At 37.8% G+C, this 20,543-nt stretch overlaps 1 protein-coding gene across 4 annotated transcripts in view; it reads left to right on the top strand.

Annotated features, from left to right (window-relative positions):
* The window catches only part of SORCS1 (sortilin related VPS10 domain containing receptor 1), a 536,703-nt gene that overhangs the window by 438,224 nt on the left and 77,936 nt on the right, over positions 1-20,543 (top strand). For all 4 annotated transcript variants that reach the window (XM_077125968.1, XM_077125969.1, XM_077125970.1 and 1 more), the window contains exons 16-18: positions 915-1,045; positions 4,124-4,237; positions 16,803-16,974. In XM_077125968.1, the coding sequence (XP_076982083.1) occupies positions 915-1,045; positions 4,124-4,237; positions 16,803-16,974 (417 nt within the window). The remainder of the gene's footprint in view (positions 1-914; positions 1,046-4,123; positions 4,238-16,802; positions 16,975-20,543) is intronic.

Below are 20,543 nucleotides of genomic sequence, written 5' to 3'. Positions count from 1 at the left end.
CCCCAGGCAAATGTCATCCCATAGGCCTCTGAAAGGACATGGTACAGGTTCTTCCCGCACAGCCATTGCTTTGCTCAAGCAGTGAAATATCATATGCCCTCCATGTAGACTAAGTAATATATTTACATGTGAACATGCTAAGGAAATGGTTAAAATGAGTTTGCTCAAGAAAGACAATTTATAGTAGATCAAACAAAACTCTACTCTAGTCCTTCAGACACATGAAAGCCATCATGTATGATGGTGGAAACTGTGTCATCTAGTAACCAGCCTACTCTATTCATAGGCTCAACAACGAAGTCACCATTTATTTGCATTGTTGATATTTTCCCCTCTGGGATGCATGAGAACTGGGATATCCAAAGCTTTAATTTTTTTTGTGGAACAACGTTGAATTTGGTTCCTTTACTTGTCTGCTAGAAGGAAATAAAATCTGTGCTGTAAAGTTGGATGGGCAGAGGCACAATCAATTGGGACAAGGTGGATGTTTACATTTCTTAGCAATGCTTCTCTTTCATATGGTTATACATGAGCAAATGTATATTTTATTACAGTAGAGGTGAGTTTAATTCCTGCAGATGTGTGTACAATATACTTTGTTACGGGCTAAGCCTTACTTATCTGCATGCCTCTCATAGCACTGTGTCTAACACTTTACCAAACAGAAATTTGCTGAATGCGTAAGAAACTGAATATGTATCTGGCCTATCCTGAATGATTTCTAGAGTTGCCTTTATAGTCACATTTTATACTAGGACTCTAGAGATTGAAAAGAAAATGCTGTTAGCACAAAGCAGGCTAACAAAGTCCAGCCTGCACTAAGGCTTGAGAACATTGCTCCAAGCTGGCTGGATGTAGAACAGAGAAAGTCCAAGCTATATGTCTGACTGTGTTTGATTTTTGTCTCCATACAGGGGGAAGCATGCATTATGGGAGCAAAAAGAATATATAAGAAGCGAAAATCAGAGCGGAAGTGTATGCAAGGAAAATATGCTGGAGCTATGGAATCTGAGCCCTGTGTCTGCACAGAGGCTGACTTTGACTGGTGAGCGTGCGCTGTGAGCTCATGGAGTTACTCTGTATGTGAAATCCCTGTGGGCCTTAATAAAAACTTAAATTTGTAATGAAGAAGCAAGCCTTGTTTCCCTGTTAAATTACTTACTGGGGATGTCATAGATTACTGGTTATGGGAATGTATGTGTATATAGAGAACCAGGAGTTTTTTTAGCATTCAAAAAGATGTTGAAGATGGGTGTTAATCATCTTCACATACTTGATGGACTTTCAGGAAGAAAACAGGCTAGTTCTACTCTGTGTTGCTTCAGATGGCAACACTAGAAACAACTGAACTTTTTGAAGCTAGAATATTTGTGCTCGAGATGAAAACTTTGCAGAAATTAGAATTCCCTGGAATGGAACAATGGCCTTGTATAGCAGTAAGCTTTCTGTTACTGAAAGTTTTCAAGCAGTAGTTAGCTCTCTGTTGCTCATGAGAGACGGAGAGAACATTGCTGAGTTCAGTGCAAGGATGGATTCAGTAGCCTTGCGAATTTATGACTCTTAAGTCTAGTGGTGAAAGAGCTTCACACTTTACAAACTTGAAGGTAGTTTAAACTAGAGAAGTACAGAGACATTTGGCAATGAAACTAAACTCAAGAGCACTGTAGCCTGCTTCCTATGGCATTTGCTAAGCAGGAAGCTTCGAATGCCTTTGCTTTGTGCTGAGCCCGTGTTCAGGGTTGAGGTGAGTTCAGAAAATTATTAAGGACTTATAGTTGATAGCTCTTTTGATAATTTCTATCTCGTTTTCTGTTCAATTTTTTTCTCTTCTGATTTTTCTTATTTACTTATTTATATTTTTACATTAGTGAAAGCAGTTGCTAAATAAGTATATACTTGTTAAACAATTGAAAGTTGACCTGCAAAAGTCCCAAACCATCCCTTTATCAATATGATAACTTATTTCCAGCAGTGTAGCAATCCTGGGTCAAATATCTGACCATAAAAATAGTGATGTGTGGGGTGAGATACTGTATATACATCCATAGCATACTTTGGAGAAAGTAAGTCTGCTTTCACTGTAGACCTCAAGAGATATTTGCTGAACAAATACTCCTGGAGAAGTCTGGCAAAAATCAGACTTGCAGTAGCCAGACTGGTGACCCAGGACTGATCCTTTCTTGGTGGTGGGCAAGACAAGCAAGAAGCAAGTGCTTTGTATCTCTTTGAGCCAAAGGGCAACAGAGCTTTGGGTACATTAGCGCTTACAAGAGATTCTGCAGTGGCCTCACAGCTGTGACTTCTGTTTTAATCAGAATATTTAGTACAATGAAAGAATACTGAATCCTGGTGCTACCCTTCAGGAGTAACATCCTGAAATATATCCACAAGGAAAATTTCCATGGGCTTTTAAGTCATTTATCACACCTCTTTTTTAAGCCTTCATTGCCTCTTCTTCATTCACCATATTCAAGGAGATTTGTAGAGGGAGTTAACATTTTCATTAGTAGTTTAGCTTTGGCCTTGCCAAGCAGCCATTCTTTTGTAGCAAGCAAATGATTTTTGTAATAGAGAACCAATGGGAAAAAGTGAGGTGAGATGTCTCAATTCCCTGATTTCTCCTAGAAACATTTGCTTCTTTAAGCCAGTCTTTTGTTGTTGTTTTTCTTTTTCAATTATAAGCTAAGCTAGAGTGCTGTAGTAGAAAGAAGGAAAGCGATCAGGTTTCTTCTCTTCTTTACCCCTCATTCCCCTCAGTCTTGGCCCAGTTATTGGATTTATTTGTGATTGGGATCTGCTGCTCGTACCACTAGATAAAATTCATTCTGAGAAATAAGGACTAAATCATAAGTGAGGCCAAAGTAAGGTTTTTGGTCAAATGGGTTTTTTTGTAACTTTGAGATTTCTGAAAATATTTTGAAAGGCTAACCATGACCTTGTTGGATTGCTACCAGTAGTTGTGGAATTAATAATTCCACTTGGCTGTTGCGTAATGAAAGATACTTGTGAGTGAATGTTCCCTCTTGGCTTCTCTTCCCACCTGGACCATGCCCCACATGACCTTACTGTCATTCTCTAGCATTTGTAATCTAATTCCCCAAAGTCAATACTGATGTCCTTAGGCAGCAATTCTGGAGTCTTCTTGCCCAGACTGTGTTGAACCAGTACCAAATCCAGCTAATATGTGCAGAATTCTAGGTGCCAGCTGCCTGGTGGCAGGCCCTTAGCTGAGTCTCTTTCTCCCTTATCAACCCTTGGGTGCCAGCATCTCATCTCCATTAAACAGCTGGGCCAATTCATGCTAGTGCTTGCTGATTGCTGCCTGCAATTTGTGCATGTAGAGGTACAATTTGTTGTCCAACTCTGCCCAAGTTCATCCTCCGGAAGCCAAGAATATTAGACCATTCAAAGGTTCCTGGAAACAAGAATAAGGGAGCCAAAAAGAGAAGTCTTTGACTATTTCCAAAATAGAGAGAGGATTTAAAACAGTTAGTCTCAATTGTCAGAGCCAATTGTCTAGCACCAAACATGTCCTTGGAGGAATGCTGGGGCCACTCCTGAAGGACATTTCCTTCTCTGCTGTGACTTTGAAGCATATGGCATACGCATAGAGAGACCTGGCTCAGCTCTCCTTAGTAGATCCAGATGTCTTGGAAGAGCATACCAAAGACATCACCAGTGATGAGAACTGTGCCACAGGTGGCTGTGTTAAACTTTGTGCTGAAGTTTTACCCTGAGGTTTGGGCTTTCACTACTGCCTGTTTTATTATTACAGCTTTCTCTGGGCCCAACAACAGTTGGCATCATGTATTCTAATGAGAACATAATCTACTCTCTCAGCTTAAAAGTGCTTAGTTTGAATTATTGGGTATTGAGCCTCCATCTCTACACAGGCACCTCCATTATCTTTAAATCAGTATTTCCCAAAACAGGTTCTGTGGAGTATTTTTGAGTTATTAGTAGGTATTCTATGAAAAATAATGGTTCCATTTTGGGAAGGCATTAGTTCAGGAAATGCCTATGTTTTTTTTTTACTGATTTCTTAAAGAGTAGAAGTTGGCAATGGACTAACATGCAATTGTCCTCAATAACTTTGCCACGTACTTGGCTCTTTTTTCAACAGTGACTATGGCTACGAGCGACACAGCAATGGTCAGTGCCTGCCAGCATTTTGGTTTAATCCATCTTCCCTCTCCAAGGATTGCAGTTTGGGACAGAGTTACCTCAATAGTACTGGGTAAGTGTCTGAAAACAGTAACCTTGAGAGGCCACTTTGCTACTTTCCAGCATGTATTAAACTTACAGAATTACTTCAGACTAGAGACCAGGCTTCTTTCATTACAGCACAATTTATTTGCTTTTGTTCCCTTTAATGATGCAGCACAGCTTTGCATTAGTGGTGCAAGTTTCATCTGAGTATAAAACCCCAACTGCACATAAAGAAATGAGATAGGTTCCTTGGATGAAAAAGATGAGTAAGAGGATAAACTGCTTTTTTTTTTTTTACTTTTAATACTTTATTTCTTAACTATTTAAAAATGTGAGGCTACCTTTTACCCTCACTGCATCCCAGTAAGGGAGTCCAAATAGACATTTTGAATGTGTAGTTCCTATTTTATAGATAAGGAAGTAGAACTTAGAGAATAAGCTCATTGGCCTCTCAAGAGTACAGTAGTGTTAATAGGAATCTAATTTATTTCTTTTCTGTATCCAGTCTTAACACGTCTTAGGCATGCATCCTGATGTTTATAAACATGGAATCTGATTCTGAAATTGTGGGTTTAATATTCTTTCATGGGAAATACTCCATATTATTTACGAAATAGCATAAATGGTAAAATATTTCATGACTTTTCTGTGAATATAATTCATATTCACAGATAAATCATTAGTTTGCTGACGTTTTCCTAATTTATGAAAAGACATTTCGAGACATTGGGGGAAACTGAACAGGGACTATATTAGGGGATATTAAGGAATTATAGCTACAGATTAAGATGTAAAAATGATATCATGGGGTGGGCCACGGTGGCTCAGTGGCAAGAACTCTTGCCTGCCATGCCAGAGGACCCAGGTTCGATTCCAGGTGCCTGCCTATGTAAAAAAAAAAAAAAAAAAAAAGATATCGTGGTTAAGCTAAAACAGAAGACTTACTTTTTAGAAATACATGATGGTTGATACTTGTTTGCGTATGTGAAAAAAAGAGATAGTTATTGATAATCTTTTAATACGGGTTAATGGAGACATAGGGACTTATTATGCTATTCGTCTCATTTATGCTTATTTTACAATTCTGATATTAAAAAATTAGAAGGAAGGAAGGAGGGGGCAAGAAGATAGAAATGAAGATGGAGGTAGAGAACTTTACCGGGAAGTCTGTTGTCCTTAACAGTGGCTCTCCTCATTTCTAATGCCAGCTGTAGTACAAAGAATCCAGTGACGGAGGAGGGACTTCCACATTTCCATTTATGCACTTCTCTATTTGAAATTTTTAATGTCTTTTAACTAAAACCATATTACCAAAAATATATATTATTGTTTTAAAGGAAGGAAAAACAAAGAGATGGAATTCAAATATCCACATTTCTTATGTTAGGGGTTCCTAGAGCCTTTGGATGAAGTAATAAATTGTGATTTATTTGTACCATAAAAAAAAAATCTGAGGACAATACAAACAACTTTTGTGACACCGGGCTAGTGAGGTCTTCAGTATTTAGTACTGAGTGACAAAAAGAAAAAGGTTGATGAAATAACTAAACTTAATGGTGAAAGAATGCCAAGGATAGGAATTTTATACTTGCTTAGACATTGTAAAAGGCATTGAAAATCCCTCAAGCTAATTTCAGAATTGATTTTTTTTTTAGCAACTCAGTCAAGGAAGTTATAATATTTTCTCTTTGCCATTGATGAGAGGAAGCTGATGCATAGAGGGGTCAGAACATGTTCCTGATTCTTCTAAGATCTCTGGAAGGCCGAGTGACGGTCCATGACCCCCTTACTTTTCAGTTTATTGTTATATAAATAATCAATACACACACACACACACACATAAACATTTTTTTAAAGGACCCATAAATAGATTTCTTTTTTCTTTAGGAAAACTCAATATGTGAAAATGACTTTCCATTCTAAAGGATTTATTATCTATGCCCTATAGAGTTAAAATTACAAGTTCAATTAAAATGGGAGTCATTGTTAAATTTCCAGGTTTATAATTCCTTTTATTATGTTAGTAATACTAAACATAACCCTAACACAAAATCGCAAACACTTTACCTCTTAGGGCGCTACCCATGTCGGTGAATATTACATAATAGTATCTAACCCAAAAGAATTTTGTTAGATTGTCACGTCTGCTGGTTTATCTGCCCCCTCAAACCTTTTTGCAGTAAAAGCATTTGCATTGGTGTGCCACTTGTGTAAAGGGAATGTGTGATAAACACAAGCCATGGGCAGATGTGATAAATGCTCTGTTCTCAGAGGTAAAGTGCACACAGGTGGATAAGTGACCACCTGTATAGGGCCTCCGGGCTAACGGGGGTCCATCGGAAGCCTTGTCAGCCAGCATATTGTCTAAATTACATATACTGCATTAGGAGCTAAAAGACTGTTAGCCGGGAGGCCTGAAATCTTCATCAAAGAAGACCCCACACCACTGAATTCCCATCTGCAGTGCTGATAGCCAGTTCAGAAGCTGTGTAGAGGTAAAGTGTAGATGAAATTGGAAAAACACTCTACATTTCTTAATGTTACTCCAGCCTTCCACCCCAGAAGACCACTTGGCCATCTGACTCAGAGACTTTGAATAAGCACCAGTTTAATGTTCATATTGTTGTCATCGATACGATTATAAAAAAGATTTGGCTTTTCACTTAAAAAATACTTACTTATAAAAGAAATATGTGCATTTGTTTTATATGTTTAAAGGTAAATTTATATCATTACCCCCAGTTGTGACCCACTTCCCACACGAATGTAATTTGTTTGGTAGGCATGCATCCAAACTTTTTTTTTTCCCATGTATTTGCAAATGAATAAGTATACCAGGAGAAAATATATAAAAATAATTGGGAGGTTTGTTTATATATGTAATTTGCTATTAGAGATATTGTTCTTCTACTTGTCTTTTTCATTCAAAAACATATCTTAGACATCTTTCCAAGTCAGTACAGCTAAGACTATCTTCTATCTTATTTCTTTTAAGTCACACATGGCATTCCATAGTATTGAAGCACCTGGGATTATTTAGACAAACCCTTTCATGGACATTTGAATTATTTCCTACTTTTTGCAGTTATGAACAATGCCACAATTAACATCCTCATACTGTAATTGTTATTACTTAAAACTGTGCTAAGACAAGTAGATTCTTCTTTGGCAATAAGAGCTGTCCCTGCTTGCATGTAAAGCAAATTCTATAAAACCAACCTTTAACTTCTAAAACCTATCAGGCAGTGCCAAATCTCTCCTCCAGGAAGGGTTAAAACCCTGGCTTCCTGCTCACGTACTGTTTGTGAGTTCCACAAATTAGAGATTCATTTGTGTTAACTGCCATTCTCCATTAAAATACGAATGCCAACGGATTCTGCAAGGGAAAACTGAGAAGAGTAAGTGGGATTTTGTAAAATTAGTGAGGTTGGGGAAGAGTATTTCAGTATTTCAGCAAAAGATGACCCTGTTGAAATGGCCACCCTGGTATTTTCTCAAGGTCAAGTCCTGATGTCTGTGTTTGGAAGCCTGACATAGAATTAAGAAACCACTGTTCACCCTAAGCCTCTCCAGTGTCAGTATTAACCCATCCATGGAGTCCCATGCTTAGTCAGTACAAATTCCTATTAGCCTCAGGCTTGTGATGAATCCCAAGTACAAGGTGAGCCTGAATGTGGGTTCTCCTTAAAGTCTGCTCCTGGGGCACCTCGCTCACGTTGCCCTAGCCTGAACCCTGCCCCTTACAATATGGCATGCTGTGCTGATGTGCATTGAGATTGGAGTCTGTTAACAATCATCCTTTGTCAGCCAAGTTGAACACATGAGCATCCCAGGATCACCTTTCTCAGAGTTGAGTTGGCTGCTTGCAGGAAAATACCTCACTTTATAGATGATTATGGTCAATTTCACTGTCAGCTTATTCCATGTATATAGCAGCGTTCTCAGGTCTACACATCACCATGGTAGAAAAAATATAGCATGGGTTATTATTATGCCCAGTGGAAATGCTGTTTTGAAGAGTTGCCAACATTTTTATCAGCTTCTGTGATAAAATGTGTTGAAGTGAATGGTTGTACCATTTTTATTTTAGTCCTTGGTGAGGATTTAAAAAAGATAGCTGGAATAAAAGCTGTAATGGGTGTCGTATGTCCCTCCAGGTGGCTGTAACCACCAGTCCTTTCTCCTTAGTCCAGTAGGGCTGGGGCCTCTAATATCCACAAGAAGCAGCCGTGGAACAGCATGTAAACAAAGTCCTGCTGTGTTCTGTGTCAGTTGCCTGCTTCTTCACACTTTGCCCCGACAACTTCCACAAGCCGTTTTACATACAGATGGAATGCAAGGAGCCTGGTACTGGAAAACTCAGCCTGGTGTGATAGGGAGAACAAAATATAACTGTGGTTGTTTGGACTAGTGAAAAGAGAGTAATTTTAGAGTGAAACAGATACAGATTTGAATTGTGACTCTGCTGTTAACTGTTATCTTTAATAAGAGAGTTTCTTTAAGCCTTAGTTTCTTCACCTATAAAATCTTGCAAATTGACTTCAGGGTTTTAGGAAGAAATAAATGTGATGGTGCATATCATGCATCTAGCAGAGTGCTTAGCACACATAGTAGGCATTTTATAAAATGTAGCTCTCATCACCAGTTGTCATCATCTAAGGGCTTTTCCAGAGTGATGGGAAAGGGGGCTAAAATTCCCTTTAATTGGTATCTGAGCCCAGACATGTATGTAATGCTTAATAGTCACTGCAGTACTGAGTTCTAGGACATTTTTAATTTCCAGCCCCTGTTTTTTCATCTTGTAAAATAGATAATAAAATTGCATTGGCTCATAAAGTCACATCATTAGAAAGGATGGAGCCACCGTACACCAAAACACACATCTTTCCCTCTGTACCAAGCAAGACAGATACTTCCTTTACCTGATTACTGAACAGATTTCTTCTGTGCAAATAAAATGGTATCAGTTTTCATTTGTGTATTTATTGCATGCTAGCAGTGAAATAACTCCAAATTCATTCCTCATTTTTCTGTGTTTTCTGTCGGTGTCTATAAATATCTCAGTTTGCACATACACAAGCGCAAACACATTTAATCATACTTATATATGGTTAAATCTTGTTTATACAGTTTTGGAATCAGGGAACATGCTGCAAATTTAAGTTGCTAAATTAGCTAGGACTATTTCTTCTTCCATGCCAACCATAAAAAGATTCTGTAAATATAAAATAAAGTGGGCATTGCGCAGGTTTATTCTAAGCAACCATGATGATCTTTTCAGGGAGAGATTTCTTCTTGCTATTTAGCTAGAGATATTTCTAGAGATTTTTCTTTTTAAAGCATATATAGACATTTCTGTTAGTGGAGTTTCTTTAGAGGAGCCATTAAACCCTCCTCTAAAGAATGTGCAAATCCCTCTGACTGTTCTCAGGGTTAGTTTCTCAGTGTACAATGGTGATGTTTACTCAAAAAGCTTAAAAGCCTTTAAAATAGCATACATTCAGTATCTATATGAAATATCTAGTGGGTCCAGAACAAAATACATACATTCTTGCACAATAGCATATGCCATATTTTTGACATACATTTGGAAGTTAAAAACAGTATTCCCCTATACACCAGGCATGGAAATACTTAGACTTTGGTCAGCCCTCTGCAGCCCTCCCTCAACTATCTCCAATGTCTTTGGGGGTCTTCGTCTCTTCCTGAGTGACCCGATTCCTGGTACTCTGCTGGACTGAGATGTTTGGGCTGATCTCCACTCAGCAAGAATTGTCAGTGTGCATCAAGGAAAACAATCAGTCCTAAAAGTAATGCATGTATTTAAAGTCCACAGAAAGGAAATCACTTGCATTATTTCCAGCCTCTATGCTGCAGGGACCTGTATAGTTTTCTAGCAAAGAACCATGCAGTCTCACAGCAGACACCCCATGATTGTTTGTTGGTACGAAGTTGACTCTTCAGAGTAAGAGCACCTTTTGATGTGATTTTCCCACCTTTCTGTGGGAGAGCAGTGGGGTGTGAAGTGAATAAGTGGTGAATGTCACTGTATGTGGAAGACTACTTTCTGACATAGCTATTGTCCAGGCCTTGACTTGACTGATTCACATCTGTCTGGCACGGCATAGTGAACAGTGAGCACCTGGTTCAGTTCAGAGCTCCAGAGCTGCCATTTATCGCCTGTGTGACTTTGAGAAATTGTGGATGGTGTCTCCATTTCCTTTTATATAAAGTAAAGTGACTAGTTTGTATGATTCTTGAGATCCCTTTAAACTCTACATTCTGTGACCACATGATTCAATAGTAGGATTCATTGGTTTGCAAGTGCTCAGAAGAAGGGAACATTTCGTTATATAACTTAATTGTACAGCTAGCTGACTCAGACAGTGGATTCCATGAGCCACTCTCGTGATTCTTGATATTAAGTCATTTAGTTAAGTATAGCCATATGTCCCATTTCATCAAATTGGAGTACAAAATGACATTATATTCCATTTACTATCCAAATTAAGTGGCTCTCTGCTTCCATCCTACTCAATGCAAGAAAGGCTTTCTTTCCTGCATCTGATTTCCATTCCATGACAGTCCCCTAATCTTAAAATCTACTTACTCAGTTAAAGGGATTAGTCTTGAGGGCTATTGCTTTGAGGAGAGAAACATGGAAAACCTGCTTAGTCAACTAAGGAAATTCCATTCTTTCTGAACATTAATGTTACACCTGCTGTATAGGGGTATTTTTGAAGGATGGATGCCCTCCCACCCTGAGCAGACCTTGTCACAGATAGTATGACACAGAAGAATCTATCTCTTCCCCACCTATAAAGCTGTGTCACTGTAGCCCTGGATCCCCAGTGTCAGAAATCTCTAGTTCTATAACTCTTTTCATTTACACACATGAACAGATACACAGAGCTGTTTTCCCCATGGCACAATTGCATTGGGATGAATATAGGAAAATTTAAAATCTTAGCTACATGCTATACCCAGAATTCACCACCTTCTCTATTAACAAGGCTTGTTTCACTTCCCGTTTCGTTAAATCAACTGTCATTGTAACAAGGCAGAGTTTTCCACTGAAAGGCAAGGCACATGAGATAATCCAAAAAAAATAATAATAAACTCTCAGCTCTTCTCTTAGGGAACACAAATGAGGATAAAGCTTAACTCCATGACAATATGACCTACCTAGGGTACAAGAAAAGGCCTAGGGTCCTTTTGTGTGATAAATAACTGTGAATAAAGGAAGATGGTTTCACAGAAAAGCATAATTCCTAATTCAAAGGAAGAATAAAAATTTGAGGAGCAAAGACCTTCCCAAGGAGATGGGAGAATACAGGCAAAGGCATTGCATGGAGGATTCAGACTGGCCTGAGCTTAGGAAGGGTGTAGGGCTCGGAAAAAGCTGAAGCTGGAAGAATGAGTTGAAGCCAGAACATGAGCCTCAACTATATATCTGAACTCCACCCTTTATGAATAAGCCCAAAGAAAATTCTTTGAATGATTTTAACAAAGGTATTAGCCAGATTAAATTTCAAATAAGATGATCTTCACAATAAAAGTGTGGCTCCTATTTTCAGGGAACTTGCTATCTAACAGCTAGTCCATACTTAATAGTTTAAATACTAACTTTTATTGTCTTTTATTGTTTTAATATTTAAGTTCTTACAAAATATGACACCCTGCCTATTCTTTTTTGCATGCATTATCTCATTTAATCTTCCCAAGAACTTTATGAAAAGGGATTCTATAATAATCCCTATTTTACAGGCAAAGAACCTAAAGATTAGAGAAAGATTGGGTAAATTGCCCCAGTTCATATGTTAAGCAATTCAGGCAGTTTGATCCCACAGCACTACTTTTTATTTTTTTGCATGGGCAGGCACCGGGAATCAAACCCAGGTGTCCAGCTTGGCAGGCAAGAACTTCTGCCTGCTGAGCCACCGTGGCCCACCCCCACAGCACTGCTTTTAACCTTCAGGGCAGTGCTCCTTAATCATGACTGCGTGTTAGAATCACCTAGGAATTTAAAAAAAGATACTGATGCCCAGGACTCTTAATTAAATCATAATACCTGGGGTGGGGGGCGGGTAGGACCCAGATGTCCGTATGTATTTAAAAGGTGTCTCCAAATGATTCTAAAGGGCAGACAGGATTGAGATCCACTGAGCTAGACTTTTACTGTCACCTTATCATACTCTGAATAGTCATAAATGTGTGTTCTACAGTCCCCCCAATATTACCAGAAAAAATTAACTACATAACAAAATCACAGAATATGAAGAATTTCTGTGCTTTTTCCTAGTTTTACTTATGTACACACATGCAAAAAAAATATGGCCTTCATCTTTAAGACTGGCAGATACCAGAGAATTGAAATCAAAGAGGGTAGGGGTAAAAAGGAAAAGGTGATAGGTGTTATCAAGATAGGAAGGAAGAGAATAGCTAAAATCATGGCGTTGAAGTAATAAGACACTATCTACTGATGAGGCCTCGGTAATATCAAAGGCATATTTGCAGAATGTTTCCTTTTCAGTAATTGTACAAAAACTCCCTTGCCATTACAAAGCACTTTTCTTCTTGGCATATTGAAGAATGGCTTACCAACTAAGTACATCCCAGTAATATTCAGAGCTTAGGTCCAACATAATCATTAGTTGCCTTATTATTACGGAGGTAGCAGCCCCGTTTAATAACATATTAAATGCATTATTCATTTATGTAACTCAGACCCAGGGACAGCTGCTAGGATGAAAATAGAACCATTCTGTAATGCAAAAAGCAGGTGTGTGCTTACTTGAGTAAATGAACTCTGTATTTCTGCACAATTTTCTTCTAAATTTGAGGGACAGGTCTGGTAGGGCTAATGTGATGTCGTTTTCATCCAGGAAATAAAATGGTTTCAGAATGGTTTTTAATGAGCATTTTTTAAAAATTACCAACAGTCTTTTCAGTGGCTGAATCCCAGGGGGATGGGTTCATGCTTTGGATTTAAGTAGCGCTGTTGCTGTATGAGTCAGGAAAGCCTGGGGCCATGATTGGTCTGAACCGAGACAAACAAAAGGAATGTTCTCTAGTTTATGGTACCAGCGGTGGTGCTTGAGCCTAGGCCTCTCTAGCTGCTTGCCAAGACAAAGCCACAGGTGTGCTTGGATGCTAAGTTATTAAAATTCCTAACCTGGCTTCAGTTTGTATAGTGCCTTCCCTCTGAAACACGGACAGAGTTTCTGAGGAGCAGACTCACTGGGATACCACAATTACTGCATGTGGCATTGCTGGTCAATTTCTTGCAGCATTCTCCTATTTTGCATCATTTTTCTCTCACTTTCTTTTTTACTCAACATACATTTAAGGCACCTGCCACAGATTTTTTAAAAATATTAGCTGGGATAATATTCAAAATACTAAAAGTTGACAGTGGTCAATCAATGCAGAGTGGTCTCAGTACTGAAGCTGGTCTTGGAGGCCCCTTTGCTGTGCCAAGTGTTAACCCTTTAGTTGCTGTGTTGTGAAGTGGTCTAGGGGCTCCCAGGTAGGATCAGCACAGCTGCATTGGTGGGAGCTTGGAGGGCTCTGGCAGTGGCAATAATCAATTGTTATGCACATATTTCAACATTTGCAACTGCTATAGCCATACTAGTATGGATCTTCTGATTATAAATCCCTCAAGGAAGTTTTAGACCACACAGACATACACAAAAATGAAACAAAACAAAACTCAGAGGATTCTTACCAAATACATCACTAAGACTCCTTTAAGAGTTTAGAGAAGGGCTGATCTTATACCATTTAAAGAGACAGTACATGAAGTAGTTAGGAGAAGATGTGTTTTATAGATAAATAAATAAGGTCTTGACTCTGTGATACTGAGAAAACTAGTTAACTTCCATTGTTCTTAATTTTTTCATCTTTTTATTGGAAATAATAATAATACCTATGGAAATAATAATAATACCTACCAGACCAGGGATAATTTAAAGATAAATGAGATAATTTGTATAAGTATCTTAGCACAATGACTTGAATATGGTAAGAACTCTCTAAACATAAACGTTTTACTATTTTATTACTACTGTCAGGGAAATTTTCTTCATGGAAACAGTAGATGAGCTGCAACTGCAAGAGTGAATAAATTTAGACAGCTAGTGGGGCATGCAAGAGGACATAGAAGCAGAAAGAGCAAAGGGAAAGAAGTATTTCTTTCAGAATGAACTTGTTGGGGACAGTCAAGAAAAGTAGAATGAAGTTGGCTTGTGGAGGGCTTCATATATAAGATTACAGGTATTGCAACTTCTATTAATTACATCTAGAAGCCATGAAAGTTGAAGCAGGGAAGATACATAATAATAATAAACAATAGTAGTAAGGAGAAGTAAATGAAAATAATTGCTAGCACTTGCTAATTGCCGGGGTTGTTTTGAGCACTCTATATATGTTAATCTGTTCAATTCTTAATAGCCTCCACCCTAAGAGGGGAAGGAGTACCATTATTATCCCTACTTTTAGGTGAGAAAACTGCTCATTGTAACTTGTGTAAAGTCATGCAGCTAGGAGATGGATGATATGGGATGATGTTGAATTGGAATTTTCGAAATATTGACCTGGCATTTCTATGTGGAATGGATTGAAAAAGAAGGAGACTAGGGAAGAAATGTTTACTTATGAATAACTGACCATGGAGAGCTCAATAGGGTTTCAAAAACTTTTCTAGTCAATATCTTATTTGACCTTCTCAACCATGCTTTTGGGTTGTCAGTGCTTAGATCAAGAACAGAGGGAAGAACATTAGCTGTACTTAAAAGGGTTGAAAAAACTATAGCCTGCAAGCCATATCTGGCTATCACTGGGTTTTGTAAATATAGAGTTATTGGAAAACAGCTACATCCGTTAATTTACATATTGTCTATAGTCCCTTTCTCACTACAACTTCAGAATTGAGTAATTCTAACAGGTATTGTGAGACCCACAAAGCATAAAATATTTACTGTATGATGGTTTGCAGAAAAAAGTTTGTCAACCTCTGTTCTAGAATAGTGAGTAGTAAGACCTCAGGCTTTGCCTCCAATTTGAACTCAACCACTAACTCTAGGCAAGTGGATTTAGCAAATCAAGTATATGAATAAATAACACAGTTACCATGGACCACCCCACAAAAACATGATGAATAGATAATACTGAACCTCAAAAAACACAGTAAGTCATCCTCAAACTACAGATTCTAAAATTTACTATGAATCAGATAGATTGTGTAGAATTAATTTGTAGGATAATTTGTTGTTCTTTTTCCATCAAAGTTAAAATAAGAAGAAATCTTCAAAAGAGAAGTAGGGAGGATTTTCTCAATCTGCAAAGGCTGAGGGCTCTTTTAGATGAAATTCAAATAAGTTAGCCAGTATAACCCTTTGTGAAACATTGGGTAGAAACTATCAGCTCTTTTTGTACCGCACTGTTTCTCCAACTTCCTCTATGAGATTTAATGTTGTATCATATCACCCATAATGATCCCCTTTCTCTGAGTTGCAGGTGCCCTTGCAATATGTAATCCTCATTCTATCCCTTAATTACATGGCCTTTGTGTTATCTTTTAGATTATCCATGTATGTCTCTTCAACTAGATTATAGCCTCATTGAGGGTAGAGACCATGTCTTCTATTGTTGTATATTTTCACAGCTCTGAAATGAAAGAATGCTTCCTTGGTAAATTAAATGATTTCAGGATATAAATTAAAATGCTAACTGTTTTATTTTGCTAGCTGCCAGAATGCAATATACTAGAAACAGAATGACTTTTAAAAAGGGAATTTAATAAGTTGCTAGTTTACAGTTGTAAGGCCGAGAAAATGTCCCACTTAAAGCAAGTCTGTAGAAATGTCCAATCTAAGGCATCCATGGAAAGATACCTTGGTTCAAGAAGGCCGATGAAGTTCAGGGTCTATCTCTCTAGTGAGAAGGTACATGGCAAACAGAGTCAGGGTTTCTCTCTCAGCTGGAAGGGCACATGGCGAACACGGTGTCATCTGCTAGCTTTCTCTCCTGGCTTCTTGTTTCATTAAGCTCCCCGGAAGGCGTTTTCCTTCTTCATTTCCAAAGGTTGCTGGCTGATGGACTCTCTGCTTCGTGATGCTGCAGCATTCTCTGCTATCTCCGAATCTCCTTCATTCTCCAAAATGTTTCCTCTTTTATAGGACTCCAGAAACTTATCAAGACCCACCCACATGGGTGTAGACATATCACCTAATCCAGTTTAACAACCACTCTTGGTTAAATCACATCTTCAGGGAGATGATCTAATTACAGATTCAAACATACAATACTGAATAGGGATTAGAAGAAACACTGCCTTTACAAAATGGGATTAGGATTAAAACATGGCTTTTCTAGGATACATACATCATTTTGAACCAGCACACTATGGTAGATAAAATTTGTAGCTATGATACTGTCTCTATTGGGTGCTTTCTGTGAATTAGCTCTAATCCTCACAGCAAGGTGGTTCTTGACGGTCCTCAGGGCTAGGCAGTAGGTCCAGCTTAAAAAGTTGGGAGCAGTCAGAATTATAATGAACTGGGTTATGACTTGAGCATTCCTCTGTGTAGGTATCGGAAGGTTGTTTCCAATAACTGCACTGATGGAGTGAGAGAACAGTATACTGCCAAACCACAGAAGTGTCCAGGGAAGGCCCCACGGGGGCTGCGGATCGTCACTGCTGACGGAAAGCTCACCGCCGAACAGGGACACAATGTGACTCTCATGGTGCAACTGGAAGAGGTAGGAATGATTCTTGTGTCCCCCCTACCTTCTGTGGTCAGTGATTTTTTCCCTGAGAAATAATGGTTTTGTTTACATCTCTATCTCAGTTTTAGACAGATCAAAGATTTTTAAATTTTACTTTACTTTGTGTTCCTTGTGCTTTTTTTTTTATCATTTCATCTTCTCTGGAATGTCTCTTCAATTAATTTCTTTAACTGCCAGTTGTTCTTCTCTCCTGGTTAGTCCTTCACCATCTTGGGTGTCCTTGGCTTATTGGTACTATTAGCATGATGTTTTCTGAGAATATGCTAATGGTAGTCCTGGAAAAATTTAACCCACATATATACATAACCAACCTGAAAGATCCCAATGCTTTCTTTCTCTGTGAGCCTGAATTCTTAGCTTTTTGTTCCCAAAAGGTGACTTGCTAATCAAACATCTAGCACTAAGGTCTAAACTGAACATAATTCAGCACACTTTTTTTTGGCAATTGAGAGTTTCCTATTTTTGCAGAACCTCAGAAATATTGTTATGAGGATCAATAGTCCTTTTTCAAATGATGGTTGCCTAAAATTTCTGACTATTTAGGTGGTATGTCAGAGTAATTTGTTCTATGTGTTTTAGAATGTGCACAGATATTTTTGTCCTCTTGTAAGTGAGGATGATGGTCCATAATGAATAAGCCTTTTTCTTAAATGAGTCCCCTTGTTAAGGCACGCATTCCTACCTGCAGTCGCATTTTCTGAGTACCTAAAAGATAACTGGCACTGAGCTGGGCCCTGCGACTACAAAAGGACTTGAAAAGTTAATAATGACACCAGGATTAAGAGAAACAACTCTGATTTCTACCTTCTTTAAATAGCTCTGTGCCTCAGTCCTTACTATGCATGAGAATCACCTGGGCAGCATATTAAAGCATGCTTTCCTGAGCTCTGTCCCCACAGATTCTAATTCAGTAGGTTGAGGTGGGACCCACCAATTTGTGTTTAAAACAAGCTCACAGGATATTCATTGTGCTTCAAGAAAAAAAATCAAAACAAAGAAAACAAGTCAAGCTAAGGGAAATAAAGAAGCCTGAGAGGCTCTGAAGTATGAATCAAAGGGGAAAAGTTGAAGCAGTTAGGATTGCTTTGTTAGGTTTGATCAAAATCGTCCATATTTTTATTCTTAAAGGAAGAATAACTGAAATAATGTGTTTGAAATACTGGCTCTGGTGATTCCTAACATTTGCAGAACCAGTGCTCTAACATAATACTCTTTTCTACTACTTCCCTAGTAAGTGTCTTTCAGCCACACCAAATCTCCTAAATACTAATGTTCCCCCAAATTCTTGAGTTGGAACTAGAAAGATATTGGAAAATTTAGTCTGCTTAGAATTGCTCACATTTCACATAGCTACAGTCTTTGTGGACTTTTGTTAGACTAGCTTGCGGTAGCCCAAGCAAATATGTATGTATTTAGAACATGGGTAAGAATGAGAGAGAAGGGAGAGAGAGACGAAAGAGAAACAGGATTGTGGGAAAACAGCCAGGAGAATTTGAGAGGTTAAAATTCCTTCCTTGAGAGCTGGGAAGTCTCTTGGGTGAGTCTAACATTTTATTCTGTATATTCCCTCACAAACTCTACCCATTAGTATGCCACACTCAAGATTCAGATTCCCGAGAAGAAAATGTTGGGTAAAAGGTTGTTGGTAGTCACAGGGCTGGGAAGATAAAAATCAGACTCCAGTCTGCCAAAGCAGCTGGGACACATGAGGTCCCTGACAGAAAGAAAAAACAAAACAAAACAAAACAAAACGGAGAAGTAGGCCAGGACTCTCTTTTATAGCCTTGAGGTATTTGCCTACTCCTAAGTGGTAACAAGTGAAATAGAAAGTAGTCTTAAAGAAAATGAGAAGGTAAGCAAATTTTTAGAAGTTTTACATTTTCAGGTAGAGGAATATTTGAGTTCAGAGCAAATCAGGAAGAGAATGGAAGGGGTAAACAATCCACAACTCAGTTCTTGTGTCTTCTGGAAAGGTGTCCCTTAAGATTAAGGATAAATCAGAAATGGACCAAACCCTTTAAAAAGCAAAATCCAATCTCAAATTAGTTCAGTTTATGAGTGAGTTACATTGATTTTCCCCTACTTTAAATGTCCATTGGAAGTTAAAATAAAGTCTTTTTTGGAATAAACCAGCATAAACCAGAGATTGAACCTGTTTTTTTATTCATATAAAATGTTGGGCATTTAATAAAAAATCCCAGGTATATCAACAAAGATCACTAATAGGAAAAAAAAGTAATAGAAAAAGACTACACTTGTTTGAGATGTAGACATTATCAAAATTGGTGTTTAAAATAGCCCTGATTTATATATTCATTAATATAAGTTGGAAAATTCAACTCTAGAATAGTAATTAATAAGAATTATAAATGAACTATGGAAAATGAAGATAATAACTAAAAGCAAGAATTTTTTTTTTCTTTTTTTGCGTGGGCAGGCACCAGGGAAAGGAACCCGAGTCTCAGACATGGCAGGCGAGGACTCTGCCTGCTGAGCCACTGCAGCTCGCCCTAAAACTGAGAATTTAATGAGTAAACAGAAGATTGAACTCAGATGAAGAGATGAGGAAAAAAGAGTAGGAAATGTATCATTTAGAACATTAAGAAAAAATGGACAGAAAATAGAGAAAATACTAGTAAGAGACTATTGGAAAAGGGCAAACGACAATAACACAGATTTAATTCTCACCCTTGAAGGAGAGGAAAGATATAAGGAGCCAGAAACATATTTGTAAAGATAATGGCTGAGAATTTACCAAAGCTGATGAAAGATAGCAACGCAAAATTTCAGGAGAATCAGCAATCTCCAAACAGGATAAAGACAAGGAAAAATATATACTTAAGTAACATCATATCTAAATTGCTAAAACCTAAAGAAAAAGAGAACATTTTTTAAAAGTAGCCCAAAATAAAATAAAATAACATTTTTGAAATGCTGAGAGAAAAATTGTGAAGCTAAGATCAAGACATTCTTCAGATAAACAAAATCAGACATGAGTCATATAAGCTGATTTCTGTAAAGAGAATGACTAAAGCTTATTCCTCTAACAGAAAAAAAAAATGAGCTCAGATGGAAGATTAAAGTCACGAGAGAATGAAGAGCAGGAGAGATGGTACATACGTGGGTAGATTGAAATCATTACTAACTGTACAGATAAATAATAATAATCAGCTCTGGGATTTAAAGTCGATTTAAAGTATATGACAACAGTAGCACAGTATGTAGGAGAGAATCAAGTAGAGTTAAAGCGGTCCAAGGTCATTGAAATATCTGTGAGGAGGTAAGAATATTAATTTATATTAGACACCAAGATGTCTAGAATGTGTGCTTAAATATCTAGAGTAACAAATAACAATTAATAAAGGAATGCTTAAATATTAGGCTGTTAGCAGGGGAATTGACATAATTTTTAAAAATGATTAATCCAAAATAAGGCAAGGAAAGGGAGAAAAAGAACATAATATGCTGAGAAAAATAGAAAACTAAAATGGAATGTATAAACCCAAAGATTATCAGTTATTACATGGAATACGTAATTAGAG

Source organism: Tamandua tetradactyla, chromosome 13, assembly GCF_023851605.1.
Source record: "Tamandua tetradactyla isolate mTamTet1 chromosome 13, mTamTet1.pri, whole genome shotgun sequence".
Taxonomy (NCBI): Eukaryota; Metazoa; Chordata; class Mammalia; order Pilosa; family Myrmecophagidae; genus Tamandua; species Tamandua tetradactyla.
This window is presented reverse-complemented; position numbering and strand designations above follow the sequence as displayed.